The sequence below is a fragment of the Seriola dumerili genome, unplaced genomic scaffold (assembly GCF_002260705.1).
Source record: "Seriola dumerili isolate Sdu_G_001 unplaced genomic scaffold, Sdu_1.0 BDQW01000018.1, whole genome shotgun sequence".
NCBI classification, from domain to species: Eukaryota; Metazoa; Chordata; class Actinopteri; order Carangiformes; family Carangidae; genus Seriola; species Seriola dumerili.
Genome location: NW_019174273.1, coordinates 3,955,667 through 3,970,666, shown reverse-complemented (window position 1 = coordinate 3,970,666; position 15,000 = coordinate 3,955,667). Strand labels below are relative to the sequence as shown.

The following is a 15,000-nucleotide window of genomic DNA, read 5'->3' as shown; positions in this document are numbered from 1 at the left end:
TTCACAGTATTAATATAGAACTTAGACCTGCTTTATAATCACATAACACATGGACATCTACATTTATACTATATGGAGCTATATGGAGCTTTAATTACCTTTAATAACATGGTAACTTCATACATGTAGCTACACAGGAAGTCAAAACTCACCCAGGATCTTCTCCTCAGACCCGTCCTCTCCTATCAGCCTGACCGCCCGCAGCTCTGAAACAGTCAGTCAACATCAAACATCTGATCAACATCTGTCAGAGCTTCCGACCTCACTACAAAAGCTCAGTTAGTGTACAGCTTTTACAGTCTGACTGATTGATCTTTACTCAAGCTCCACTTACCTGCCTGTTCTGGACCTGTCAGCCTCAACTCATGGTCTTCATCACCCACAGGGTCTGATTCAGTAAGTGGACCTTGAGTTGAGATTATCTAGTCTGATGTCATGACTCTTCTTCCTGGTTTATTATAAATGTGATCTATTACCTGCAGATTCCTCAGATCTACCCGGAAGTGAACTTTTAGCTAAAACTTTAAACCAGTCACTTCACAGTTCACTATAGCTCTGTGTGCGCGAGACACACACCTATATGACCCTGGTGTGCACGCGCGCCCTTACCTTTAAGTATGGGGTAGATGAGCGCGCAGAAACAGCCCACCGCGGCCACAGACACCGCGGAGCCAAACACGGACAGTCCGACCACAGACCACAGTCTGGGGCCACTCCGTGCAGCCGCTCTGCCCCCGGCTCCCTCCCCTGACATGCCGCTGTCCCTGGGTGATCCTGGATCAGGAGCAGTCACCGTCTCTAAAACGTCCCTCTGTGTCGTTCTCCTCGGTTTCCTGACGAACGCATGAGCTCCGGGTTCGTGTGCATACTAGAACCGTGGTGGACTTGATCAGAAACTGGCAAAGACCAGGTTTCTGCTACTGCCTTTTTACAGTCGCACTTCCGCACGCAAAATTGTCCCTCAGGCTGTTCCGTCAGTATAGTTTTTCCCCATTACAGTTCCTCATTGCGTGATGGGAAACGCCTGCTTCTCACCGGATCTGAAGAACATCAGGTTGTGTAGTGAGGCTGTATTTTCAGTTTAATATGTTTATTAGTATGATTCTAAGGTTTATTCTGTCAACTATTAAACTTTACTTGGTTTTAATTACAAAGTAAATAGATGGAGGAGGACTCTCCTCATACAGAAATATAATATATGATATACACTGTATGTCCCTATATCAATAGTGACGTCACCTATAAGAGGATTTATTATCACATATATACATCCTCTGGATATAAGTTTATAATATATATGAAATACCCATAGAAACAAAGAAAGACAAGTCTGAAGAGTTGCACTGTTGTACTGTGAGGTTTACATTACATGTAAGTTACACATTGCGTTCTTCAAAGTAACTGCACTCACAGAGAATTTCAATATAGTCACAGACAAAGAGAAACAGTCATTCATAACAGTTATTCAACATTTTATATACATACAGTCTATTATGTTTTATGGTCACAATGTCATCTATGTCACTTTCTGTTTTGTCAACAATAAAAATAAATGCTTAATTTAATTTCTCTGGTATTTATATGTGTAGGTTATTAGTGCAAAAACAGTACCTCTCGAAAATCATTGGCTACTATAAAGCCTGACTTTAGGCCTGTGTTAGATTATAGTGTTCGTGCTGGTAAGAGATTGACATGTGGGCTGACTTATTATCAACAGAATAATCAGAAGAAAATGCACTAACATCCATCTAAATGAAAGGCTGGACTGCAGACAATATATCTTAATTAACAATACCATATAATTAGCTAAAATGTACAGGTGTACGGCCTTAAAACGAGACAATAGGAAAAATAAACAAAAAACAGTCTACAAGGGAAAATGCAGGGGTAAAATATCAAAGATAATGAAAGAGAAAATAAAATAAAATAAAGATAGGCCTAAATAAAATAAAAAAAAAAATAGGAAAACATAGGCTAGGTACCAGAGAGGTAAAAAATAAAACACCTTTTTTGTGGCAAGCCAAATTAAAAGCACATTATCATACACAGAGTAAAATTAATTTATTAAACAGAAATAGTTGGAATTAGTTGGAAAATATTTTATTTCTGGAGTCACTTGGTGGTATTTTAGTTCGTTCTGCGGCTGTAATGTCCCGCTATGACAACGAGAGGGCACACAAACCTCATGAGTGCTCTTATTTTGAAATATACAATACGACATTAACAGAAATGCATACGTTTATTTTGAAAATAACGAAGCGGAAAAGGAGTTGACGCAGTTGGTTGTTGTCAGTAGCAGTGATCGAATCACACGGAGACTGAAGACGCCACAAAGCCCACTGTGTCCCCGCAGAGCAACGGTACATTGACGGTAAATAAACGTTTCTGTGCGTTAACTCTCGTTCTGATATAAGAAGCTCATAGATCTAGACAGAGGCTGATCAACAACGGGGAGCTTTGTGTGTGCGTGTGTGTGTGGTTGTGTTGCTCTCAGTTATGTGTCATGGGGATAATTTGTTGTGCTAACATTGATTTAAATACTGCGGCGATGTGGTTTAATGAAGCGGGACTTCAGTACGTCTCTGTATGAATCTATACAACAGAGCTAACGTTCATTAACATTAGCATATATTGCCACAGGAGCGGGTTAGCTAATGTATTTTAGCCTTTATGTTAGCTTAAGGGGGTTAGCTTGTTAAGGTTTCCTTGAAGCTAAAATAACTTGACTGTGTTCTGTAGCTGTGTTAAAGTTACCTGAGCTCACCTGTTGCTTAAAACAGCGGACATGTCTGTAGCTGTTAGCTTCAGTACCTCCAGAGCGGGGACAGCGCTCTGCCAAACTCCATTTAAATATTTGTCAATTTAACGAGTCAGTACTTTATTGACATTTGAATGTTAAACATACTCAAGTTTCCTAATCAGAAGGTTCCACTTCTAATGTCTGCTCACACTGAAACAATCACAATGTGATTTCCACTGATGTCCACCCCTGCATTATTATCATTATTTAATTTGACACTTTTACATTAGACCTCAGTGTAACAGAAGGCTGTAGACCACATAATAAATACATGTCCAGTTTACATAAATGCATAAAAACAGAGACCCCGCAGGTCAGAGGGGCAGGCTTGTGATTGTACGGTGCCCTTGAGCAAGGTGCTTAATTCTTAACCCTCAAAACATGCGTGTGTTCACCTGCCAACACATCAGACTGTGGTTGAACCAGGCAACTTCCAGCACTGCCTTTCACACTATAAAGGGTTTTAAAAACATCATATATATCCAACATCTAAAAATCCACCCTCAGGTCAGCCCTCCCTGCTTTTCCCTGTGACTTTAAAAATATTAGTTTCAAATACCAGCCCTGTTAAAAAAATGCTGAAATATTTCTTCTCAAATTGAGTTTTCTTTTGTTAAAGAAAGAATACAAATAAAACCCCTGATTTCTTTACTTTTGGAAAATTAAAAATGTAAAGATTTGAGACCTTTCAGTGGAGGATCAGCTGGGAAACTGTCTGTACAAACTAAAAACAAAGATACATCACTAAAAGTCTATTTTCAGGGCTGCAGACTGGACTTTAGAAATGCATAAAGTTCCTTTGTTCTTAATAAAATCTGACCAGACACCAAACTGGTCCTCAGCTGGATTCATGTGGGCTGAACGATATTCAAAAAAAAAAAAAATCATTTTGTGATCATTTTGGCAGGTATTGTGATATGAGTCACATTCAGCTGTAATTGTCATTTTTCATTTAATTTTCACAGAAAAAATATAAACATGATGATGATGAGATTTTTGTTGGGCTTGCACTTTACATCTGCAGGATATTATTTGTAGGTCGTAGCATCTCTGTAGCACCACAACACTTAATTTATAATGGCTGTGACACATTTTACCTTTATCAAAAAAATTGCACTTGTTGAAATTGTGATTTCGATTTGACTAATCATTCAGCCCTACTATCTGTGTAGAACCAGGTTAGCTAAACCCCTGATTATCAGAGGAAATAAAGAGGACATAACCTTGATGGCAGCAGCCTGCTCCCTCTGTCGTGAAGCTGTCACATATTAGTAGTGAGTGTTTCTGTCAAAGCTTTGACCCAAAGATGATGCTGCAGTGTGTGTGTGTGTGTTGTGTGTGTGTGTGTGTGTGTGTGTGTGTGTGTGTGTGTGTGTGTGTGTGTGTGTGTGTGTGTGTGTGTCCTGCCTACTGAAGTAACACTAATAGAGACATGGGAAGCAGAGAGCTCAGAGCAGTGTTTCACATATAGAAAAATGATCAGTGATAACACTGTGTTTCTGCTGCTTGTTTTCATCTCTGTGGTAACAGGAACTGAGTGATTATGAGGGTTTCTTTTCTGCAGTGTAGTTTTTCCTGGGAAACAATCTCCAACCCCCTGGAGGACAGTTTGACTAAGCTGCTCTGCAGAGCTGTGATAGAGGAGGAATGGAGGGGGCAGGGTGCTGCTGCTGCCTTCTGCACACTGACACACACACTATGTTCACACACTGTGGCTGTGTGTCTGATCTTCAAACACTGACACCTGCAGACAGGTGTGGTGGGTAGGCGGGGCTAGGTGAAGCACCATACTCAAGCAAACACTCTGTTTGCCTATCTGCTGGGATGTGAATGTTACAGTGCAGATTGTAGCTGACATGCTAACAGATGTTTTACTGTTACTGGCATCCTGACTGACTGGCTGAGCAACTAACTGACTGAACATGGAGCATTATAACAGGCTCCATCTTCCTGTCTGACCCACTCTGGACCCACATATCTTTTAATCTATTGATTGATTAATTAATCAACAAAGAACGAATCCTCAAAGTTATTTCTTGGAAACTGCCCCATTTATGATCTTTTTCTGGAGCTTTCAGCCACATCACACAGTCTTCATCATCACATGGCGTCTGCTCCGATGTCATGGAAATGATCTTTTCAAATGTGGGCGAACTCCATCTGGTGATAAAGACCATGTAATACTGTGTGAAAGCTCTGGAAGAGACTCACAAAAAGACGTTGAGTCAAAATTGTTTTTGTCAAACAAATCAATAATAATTTTGATCATGAATTGATCATTTTAAGTCATTGATCAGTTATAAATGTCAAACCTTTATAAGTGTTGTAACAGGAAGAAGCAGAGGAATCTGTCAATATTGTTTTTTTTATTTAATAAATCGATGATAAATTATTATCAGTTAATTTTCTGTTTGAGCATGTAGGAGGTTTATTCCTGACCTTGGCAAGGTCCAAACTCTGAGAAGGGGGAAGCTCTGCGGGGTCAGTTTGTGACTGCCCACACACCTTAAGGTAGAAAACAGTAGCATTATGCTAATCTTAATTGGCTACCATGATGATATGTGAAGCTCAGGACTGTTAATTAGCCAGTTAAGGTGGAGTTGTTCTGATTCAGTGAACATAGCATCACAGTTTGGATGTAACGTCAGGTGTCCATGGAGTCTGACGTTACCATTTTACTGACAGTTACAAGATGAGTTCAGCTCCCCTGCTGAAGTGCTAACTTAATGCTAGCATTAGCCCCTGATGATTACATTTCCTTTATGCTAAGATAATATTAGCGAGGCTAATACTGTCACTTTGCTTTAGGATTAGGCATCTCTGTCACCATTTTCACCCCTGATGAGTTTGCACTAGAAACTGAAGTGTGGCAGAAATGATCTCAGCCCCAGGTCCACTCATCACCTTTGTGATTGTGAAATGAGGTTTCAGCTGCATCATCAGCAGGTAAAGTTTCAGTTGTCATGGAGATGGCTCAGGTGTCATCACATGAACTAAGATACATCCACATCAAGCTGGTTAAATTTAAAAGTGCATAATTTTCTATCCTAAAGGATGAAGAAGAGATGTAGTTTTTCTCCTGTTGAGGTTCAGTCACTGAGCAGAGGTCTATGAAGATCAGCTGATCATGTTTTTGTTGTTTTCACATGATGTGGTCTCTGCTCAGACATGGTCTCTGTTCAGGGATGGTCTCTGTTCAGAGATGGTCTTTGTTCAGATGTGGTCATCAGCTGATTCCTGGTCAATGACCTTTTGACCTGGTTTTGGTGTGGTGTTGACAGCTGGTCTTGTGACCACATGTGATCATGTGACCACAGTCAGGTCACATGATGAAACCTCAGAAGCTGCAGTCACTGATCCAAACCATGATGTAAATGTCTGCACCATGTTTCAGCTGTGAATATTACCTGTGAAGCTACTTCCTGTTTACAGATGAGGTCACAGTACAATGGGCAGTCCATGACCTCATGTTGTGACCTTCACTGACTGACCTGCTGTATGAGAACCACAAGGCTGTGTTCAGGAACACAGAGGAAAAAGGAGGAACCAGTTATTGTCCACATCATCTAAAACCCTCAACATGACTGACTAACAGGCTGACTGAGCCATTTCACTATCTGAGTGTGTGTGTGTGTGTGTGTGTGTCTGTGCATGTGCGTGTGTGTGAGTGTGCATGTGTGTGTTGGTCAGCAGCAATAGGCCGACTGTGCCTGTTGGTTAGTAGCAATATTTATTTAAAGCAACATGCTGTCAGCTAGTATAACATCACAGAGCAGAGAGGGAACAGGGGGTGTGGGTGTGTGGGTGTGTGTGTGTGTGTGTGTGTGTGTGTGTGTGTGTGTGTGTGTGTGTGTGTGTGTGTGTGTGTGTGTGTGTGTGTGTGTGCGTGCGCGTGTGTGAGAGAGAAAAAAGCAGGGTAAATAAGTGGGGGTTGGGACAAAAGCAAAAGAGGAAGTGTGAGTGTAGAAGACAGGGAGAGAGTTAATGTGTGAGAGGAGGAAGAGAGATGCAGTCATTACATGAGGCTGTATGTGAATATGAACTACAGTCATGTGACAAGTGAACACAGCTACTGCAGAGTGGCTGTTTATCATCAAGAACACCATGAATGCAGATTAAACACACACACAGCAGCTCATTTTATACAAAGGAGGATTAGGGCCACATGTGAAATTTTTATTTTATTTTTTTTAATTCTGACTTTAATCGCAGAATTCTGAGTTTGAAGTCAGAATTTGGAGATTAAAGTCAGAATGCTAATGCTAATACTACTTCTGACTTCAAAGTCTGACTTTAAAGTCAGAATTTAAAAAAATAAATAAATATTTATATTTCAGAAAGTCAGAATTCTGACATTAAACTCAGAATTCTGAGAAAAAAGGCTAGAATTCCTCTTCCAGACTTGTAAGATGTTGTGTTGGTACAGGAAATTAATTTTAGTGGTGTTTTCAGATACTTCCTCTAACTGTGTCTCGCTGATGTTGTTACTTTGCACATCTACAGTCAGTCAACAACAAAATCAACAATATTTTGCAAAAAGGAAGGAAGTAGCTTTAGTAGTGTTAGCATCAGCATCCATACAGTAAAACAAACAGTAATAACAGTTTTTTTCCCACTGTGTGTGTATTAATACTTGTTTTATTGTAGCATTTTGTGTGTGTGTGTGTGTGTGTGTCACTCACTGTTGCTCATATCAGTCAGTATCATAAATATATGTGCTTGTTTTGATACTATAAGATTAGGTTGAACCAAGAGACAGTTAGCGTCAAATTCACTTGTGTTCATATTATATACTCTGATATCAGTGGCCCTGCCCAGCGTCCTGCTGACATCATCTTCAGTCGACACAGAGGCTGTAGCCGTCACTGTCACACAGGTTTATCTGACTGACAAACTGAACAAGCTTTGTGTTTGTGTAACACATTCAGCAGCTGATAACTGATAACTGTGGGAGGAGCTCACCTGGGGACTGAGGGGAGGAGGGAGGTGTAGTTCTCTCACAGTCTGTTTGTTCTGCTGTTGTAGTCCTGTTCTTATCACTCAACACTATTACATAACACACATGGATAGCAGGTGTTCAAAGTGAACTGACCACACTGGATCAGGTTCAGCAGTGGAGCTGAAAGCAGCTCAGACATGACACACAGGAAGTTACTTTCACATTAAAAGCCTAATAAAAGACTGTTGTAGTGTATTATCCACTTCATTTCCTTCTATTTCAACATACTAAATTGTTGTATGTTCTTCTTTTATGTATGTTTTATTCTAAAGTTCAAGGAGGTTGTCAACTAAGGCCTTGTCGAAGGTTACCTTGAACCACTCATTGTAAGTTGAATTTAAGGAATGTGCCTTAGGAGGTTTTTTGGTAAATATGGTATAAGAGAGTGGGGGTTTTATGTGGGCCTAAAAAAGCCAAAGGCTAGAGACCAGAGGCTGTAGACCAGATCTTATTTACCTTTGGGTGGAGGCTTCTTCTTATTGGAAGAAGTGCACATTCCAAAGGTGAGATAAGACAGATAAATAGAGGGATTTGTGAAACGTTAGAAGAGAGATCTCACATTGGCAGAGATGCTCCAGGATTCGGCATTTTTGACACTGTTTCTTTCTTGTAAATAAACTTCTTTTTGATTACAAGTAAAGACGTGTCAGCGGTGATCACTTCTTCACATCAGCACCTCAAGATACCACTCTGTAAACAATCATACTGTGATAACAAACAGTAGACAGCTGAGCCGATTAACCTCATTTATAATAAAACTGATTGTAACAGCTTAGGCTGTGTGAACAGTGATGTGTTCACTTACTTCAGTCCATTTGACTATTGGTGTGCTTACTGACTAATGTAAACACTGCAGTGCATTTGAACAGTGGTTCAACAGCTGAGCTCAGAAAAATCCATGAACTGATCAAAACGGTTCAAAGATTTCAATCATAGTCATTTGTGATTTCTCTAGATTGACTTGCATCATCACATTTACCTTAATGATAATAATAATAATAATAATGATAATGATAATAATAATGAGAAACAAACTATGGCTTTTAATCGATAAGGACCTATTTCTTTCCTCATGTTTCCTAAGTTCTGATTTTCCTCCTTTGCTTTCATATAATCAATGTGTGATCAGTTCTCAGTTTAGTTAATGGTGTTCAGATCATTTATTTAAATCTGTAATATAAGAGAGAGTAACGTGTGTCATTATCCAGCTTTAACTTTAGGGTTACTAATAATATGTTGTATTCAGCAGGTTGAACAGGGACCTGAACATAACACAGGTTTTCACACACAGAAGCTGATGAAGATTAGAATTCGAATCAGAATCAGAATCAGAATTGGAATTAAGACAAATAATATGAAAATATACAACACTAAAATATATATGTATTATGTATTATTATTATTATATATTGAGGCTTTTAAATTCAGGCTGCAACTAATTATTATTTTAATTATGAGTTGATTTGATTTTAAAATGATGGTGTTAAATTCTTGTTTTGTCCCACTGACAGTCCAGAATCCAGAGATCTTTATTTTACTGAAAACAGAGAAAACCCTCTCCATGAGTAGATTTATTTTGAAATGGTTCCTCAAACCCAGCTGACGTCTGGTCTCTGTCTCCTGCAGGTCTGTGTCTCCTGCTGCGTGGAGGTGGCAGCTTCGTGTGTCTCTGTGTATCTGAGACTGTCCAGTGTGTGTGCGTGTGTGTGGGTGCGTGTAGCGCCATCCTGCAGTGTCTGTGATGTCGTCAGAGCTGCTGGTGGATCTGGGTGAGGACCCTGCGACCGCTCAGTTAGGACAGCTGAAGCTCGCCACGATAGAGGACCAGCAGTGGCCCGCTGATGAGGCCACGCTCAGCAAGTCAGGTAAGAGGATCTGGATCACACACAGACATCTATGAGCTCTGAGTTCCTGGTCTCAGGCCTGGGTTCATGTGTTTGTCTGTTTTTCCTCTTCTATGATCTTTTATAACATTTAGATCAGTTTTAGAGAAGCAGCTGAATGTTTAGTTCTCTCCTCAGGGTCCATCACCTGGACCAACATCGCACCTCATCATTAATCAAACACAATGAGGGGAAGAAGAATTTAATCTTCCTCATGCTGTTGCCAGGAAACACAAAGTTATATTGTGTTGTTTCTGTTTGATGTTCAATCCAGGCTGCTGCAGTAAGATTCAGCACATTTAATTAGAAATGAAATAATGAAGTCAACATTAAAGTGCAGAGACGTCTTCGTGATCAGGGGCCGGTGGCACAAAACACCTTAAGTTTCTACTGAGGAAGTTACTCAAGGGTGTCGCACAGAATCTCTTAAAATGTTTCCTTAGTTAAGGAAAAAAGTTAAGGCATTTACAGCAGTGAAATTCTACTGCTTCCATGAAGACTGTTGATTTGCTGCCATTAGGAACACACTCATGTTAAGACAGTGTCAGAGGTACCTTTAGTTTTTTTCAGACAAGACAAGGAGAAAACCTTAAATAACTTAAGTTAACATTTTAAGAAAACCTTTAAGAGAGGACTTAAAGGAGAATCGCAACTTAAGATTTTTTGTGCAACTTGCCCCTGGTATTTACTGTTGATGTCACATGAACACAGAGATCTACAGGATCAGTCTGTGGCTCCTGCATCAACACTCTACATTTCAATTATCCTGAACATACGACCAGACTAAAGACAGAGAAGGACACTGACTGAAGAGGATTTTCTACTAAATATTCTCCTACACAGTTAGTTCTATACTGATGTGAACCTGCTCATATTAAAGCTGACACTTAATGCAGTCTCCATTATTTTATTTCAGACTTAATGTTGTGGAGCTCTGACCCTCAACAACAAACATGTCAGTGTCATCATACTTACGTGTGTGTGTGTGTGTGTATGTGTGTGTGTGTGTGTGTTTCAGAGACAGACATCTCCCAGCGCTTCGACGGGGGCTCCCCTCACCTGCCCTGGGACCACCCCTTCTATGACATCGCCAGGCATCAGATCATTGAAGTGGCAGGTCAGTCCTCAGACCAGTCTGGTCTAGAAGAAACAAATTCTATTCAGTGAGATTGTGTTTTAATGTGTGTGTGTGTGTGTGTGTGTCTGCAGGTGATGATAACTTTGGCAGGAAGGTGATAGTGTTTAATGCCTGCAGGATGCCCCCCCAGCACCAGCTAGACCATCACAAGCTGCTGATGTAAGTCCTGATGAGACCTCATCAAACTGATACTAAAGTTAATCAAATACACAAGGTGAAGAATCTTAATAGAAAAGGTAAAATATATCAGAAACTAAAGTAAAACAAAGGATGACTATAGTAAAAAGCTCTGAGCCTCAGATCAACAGGCACTGAGATCCAGAGCTCAGGAGTCCTGGTCACCTTCAGTCTTGATCTGGGACCCTCCCTGACGGTCTGGGACTCTGCTCTGCCTCACAGTTTGTGCACGTTCAGTAAGTTTTTTTTGTTTGAAACCAAAAACCAAAAGTTTGTTGTTGTCAGAATAAAAAAACAAGGACAGCAGGAAACTGTTTGATTCTGGTGTTTGCAAATTCCCTTTTTTTCATTTTTCCTTGTTGAATTTAAGAATGAAGAAAGGTAGTCAGGTGACACAGAAGTAGAGGTTACAAGCACAAAAAAATGAATTTACATATAAACACAAATTTGATATTTTTGTTTTTCATTTTTTCTGACTAACAAAAACAGAAAAACAACTGTTTTTAAATTTTTTGTTTTTATGTTTTTGATTATGTTTTTTGTTTTTATATATTTTTGATGGTGTTTTATGTTTTTAAAAATATTTTTGTGTTTTGCTTTTTATTATTGTTTTTTAATTTTTATGTGTTCTTGCTTCTATGTCTTTTGTTTTTATATTTTATATTTTTATGTTTTTTGTTTAACATGATAAAAACCAACTGCCTGAACGTGCACTAATTCAGTGAGACCACTGAAGAAGAGGCGTCACCAACAACTACTGAAACAGTTCAGTCTGGTCTAACCGGGACTCAGATCAAGCAAAGACAAAATGGATGAATACAGAGAAACTGTGAGGCAGTAAAACTTTTGTGTGAGATAAACACTGAGGCACTAAACTCTGCTGTAACACTATTCACTGTACAGTCTCTTATCTCTGCTGTGTCAGTGTTTCTGCTTTTGTGTGTCCAGCTATGGTGGTGGTAACAGTTTCAGGTGTACAGACAGTCTGCTGGATTCAAAGAGTCCAACCAGTCTAGAGCCATAAGCTCCAGTGATGCAGGAGAACCAAATCCAGATGTTTGACGAGTTTACTGAAACATCTGTGGTCCAGCCTCCTCCATGTGTCTCCAATCTGTGTCACCTCTGACTTTGACTCTGAGTTTATGAAAAGTCTGAGCAGAGACAGAAACCTAGACCAGGACCTGGAGACCAGAGGACAGACTGACTGACAGTAGATGTGGTCTTTGGTTTTTTGCAGGTATCTGAAGGGAACTCTGGACCAGTACGTGGAGAGTGACTACACCCTGATCTATTTCCATCATGGACTGACCAGTGAGAACAAACCGTCTCTCAGCTGGCTGAGAGATGCCTATAGAGAGTTTGACAGGAAGTAAGTTCACCAACATGACACTGATAACTGATAACTAATAACTGATAATCATATCTGACTGAAGCTGTAGACTGCACTCTGAAATAAACTTCGTTGATCTTATTCTGATGGATGTACAAGCAGTGCTCTGGCAGAGGTTTTGTGAGTCTGTGGTATTTATGGGCTCAGTGCAGAGAACACAGTGTGGGGGGGGGGGGGTCATGCAAATGAGGCAACACACAATTAGATTTGGTATTTTGGTGACAGACGTCTCAAAACAAGAGGAAAAAAATAGATGGAGCTGATGAGTAGTGATGATATTAATTTGCAGAGTGTGTTTAAGACTGGTAGAAAAAAACTAAGCCAATAATAATTATGGTGCTGCAGTTTCATGTCACTTGTCGCTTTGTTAACAGACACAAATAAAAAAAAGAATTAGAAACATGTTATATTCCCTCTGATTATCTAAAAATTTATATGAAATTCTGTAGTAGGATTTAGAAAATTCTTAGCAGTAGTATAGAAATAATAGTTATTTCTACCAACATGCAAAATGGTGTGGTTCTTTAGTTCTGCTGTTGCAGGTCTTTAGATTTTAATTTTCAAATCTGCCTCCATGTTAAAACATTGTTTACCGGAGGACAAAAACTAAATAAGTAAAAGAAATAATTTCCACATTGTTCGATCCTAATTTTGATTTATTGAGGTCGTAAAAAGCATTGATTTTGATTTTTTTTAAATGGTGCAGGAACCCTGATTATGAATGTTAGAAAGCCTGGCTTTAGTGAAGGTTAGCACTGGGTAAGAACGCTGGTTTAAATGGGACTGACTGACTGATAGAAGGGTTGAACCACAGTGACCCCTCTGTGTGTCAGCTGACATCATAACATACAGTCTTTATGCTGATGAGTTATTAATGTGAGAAACATGTCAATCAAACAAACATCATCAATACAACATGGTTTTAGATGTAAACATTCTGAGATGTAGCAGTGATGATGTAGAGGAGTGAGTCTGTGTGTGTGTGTGTGTGTTTCAGGTATAAGAAGAACATCAAGGCTCTGTACATCGTCCACCCCACCATGTTCATCAAGACTCTGCTGATCCTCTTCAAACCAATCATAAGGTTCTTCATCTTTTATTACTCCACATGATGCTGCACCTGGAGTCAGCTACGACTTCAGTTCTCAGAGCCATTTTAAACACGAGGGTTTCTTTACACTTTCAGACTCTCTCACTTCTTGTTTCATCTTTTTTCAGTCCAGTTTATGACAGTGGTCTGGATGTGTTTTAATGAGCAGACTCTTAAACCTTCTTACTTGTTTTATCCCAGTTAATCAAAATGCGGTGTATCTGGTAAAACTGGTGGCTGCAGCCTTCCCTGTTAATCCTGTACCTTGGTTTGAGAGCAGACTGTTGTTATGAGACTTTCTAGTATTGGTATTTAAATCATTACCACACAAGCTGTGGCATAATGATCAGAACTTAGAGTTTCATTTGTTACTCAGAAGCCGCTCCTCTTCTTCTTCTTCTCTGTACATGTTAGAGTGATAAATATCTGAAGTATAGATACCACAGATACTGAGTCTTGGTTTGTGAATAGATCCTGGAGTTGATCGGATCAATACAAGAAAAAATGGATCAGATCACATCCTGGACTTATGAAGACTCTTGTTACTGTTAATTAACACAGATTTACTCCTGAAACCAAAAAACACTGATGTGTGATTAAATAACTGATAGTAGAATAAATAGCTAATGTTTGACAGTCCACTCAGTGGTGATTAAATGTGTTCAAGACCTTATTGATAATAAAACATGAGCTGATTTAATAATAAACAGCATTGGTGTGGATACTGGTGATTCCTGTCCCAGTATGACCCTTTCACCATTTCACTTCACTTTCACTTTAAAAGTCCCCTCTTGTTCCTTGTTTCTTGATCATCTACCTGAAACAAGAGCTTTAAGTTAGGAACACTCTTCATCTGGATGTAGAGCATCTTCATTTACATACTGAGGTTGCAGTGACATCTATTGGCAGCTTTAGGAAACTACAGCAAAACTGTTGGAAGTGTAGCTGTTCAATAGATATAATGTCTCCTGTATATCATTAATTAGAGTCTAGTCCAGAGGATGGGGTCTGAGAGATGGTTTTAGAAGTTGCTGGACCAGTTTCAGTTTGAGCCCCAGGTTCTATTACTGAGTAAAACTATAGGCTTTTTTCATAGCTTGTTTTCAATAAGTTTTTCTAAGAGAGATCAGATAAGATGAACCTTTATTGATCCCCCATAGAGGAAATTCAAATATGTAATAAGAAATATATAAGAATAGAAGCAAAATCTAGAATAAATAACATAAAATAGAAATAATATATTCAATATAAAATAAATAATTAAGAGGTTGTGCAGTTTGTGCATAGCACAAATCTTGAGATTTATGGATTTGACTTAACTCTACGAAAACCTTTTTATTAACAAAAGAAATCAAAGTTATTAGATGTTAAGTGTTGTTTAAATACGATCAGCTGCACAAGAACATTTTCTAAAGAAAATATAAAAATCAAATGAAATTAGCTTTTGTCTGAAAATGGTTGTCAGATGTTAAATGTTGTCTGAATACAGCTGTCAGCTGTCAGGACCTGATCTATCAAAGATT

General features: G+C 39.2%; 2 protein-coding genes across 2 annotated transcripts in view; one reads left to right on the top strand and one right to left on the bottom strand.

Moving 5' to 3' along the window:
* The window catches only part of arl6ip6 (ADP ribosylation factor like GTPase 6 interacting protein 6), a 4,836-nt gene extending 3,883 nt beyond the window's left edge, over window positions 1-953 (bottom strand). Inside the window, exons 1-2 of the mRNA XM_022760510.1 lie at window positions 610-953; window positions 153-206 (exon numbers count right to left, since the gene is read on the bottom strand). Coding sequence (XP_022616231.1) covers window positions 153-206; window positions 610-754 — 199 coding nt within the window. The 5' untranslated portion in view covers window positions 755-953. The remainder of the gene's footprint in view (window positions 1-152; window positions 207-609) is intronic.
* A 1,332-nt stretch (window positions 954-2,285) lies between these two features.
* The window catches only part of arhgap1 (Rho GTPase activating protein 1), an 18,689-nt gene continuing 5,974 nt past the window's right edge, over window positions 2,286-15,000 (top strand). The window contains exons 1-6 of the mRNA XM_022760612.1: window positions 2,286-2,371; window positions 9,426-9,664; window positions 10,701-10,799; window positions 10,892-10,979; window positions 12,235-12,366; window positions 13,385-13,471. Of these exons, the coding sequence (XP_022616333.1) occupies window positions 9,541-9,664; window positions 10,701-10,799; window positions 10,892-10,979; window positions 12,235-12,366; window positions 13,385-13,471 (530 nt within the window). The 5' untranslated portion in view covers window positions 2,286-2,371; window positions 9,426-9,540. The remainder of the gene's footprint in view (window positions 2,372-9,425; window positions 9,665-10,700; window positions 10,800-10,891; window positions 10,980-12,234; window positions 12,367-13,384; window positions 13,472-15,000) is intronic.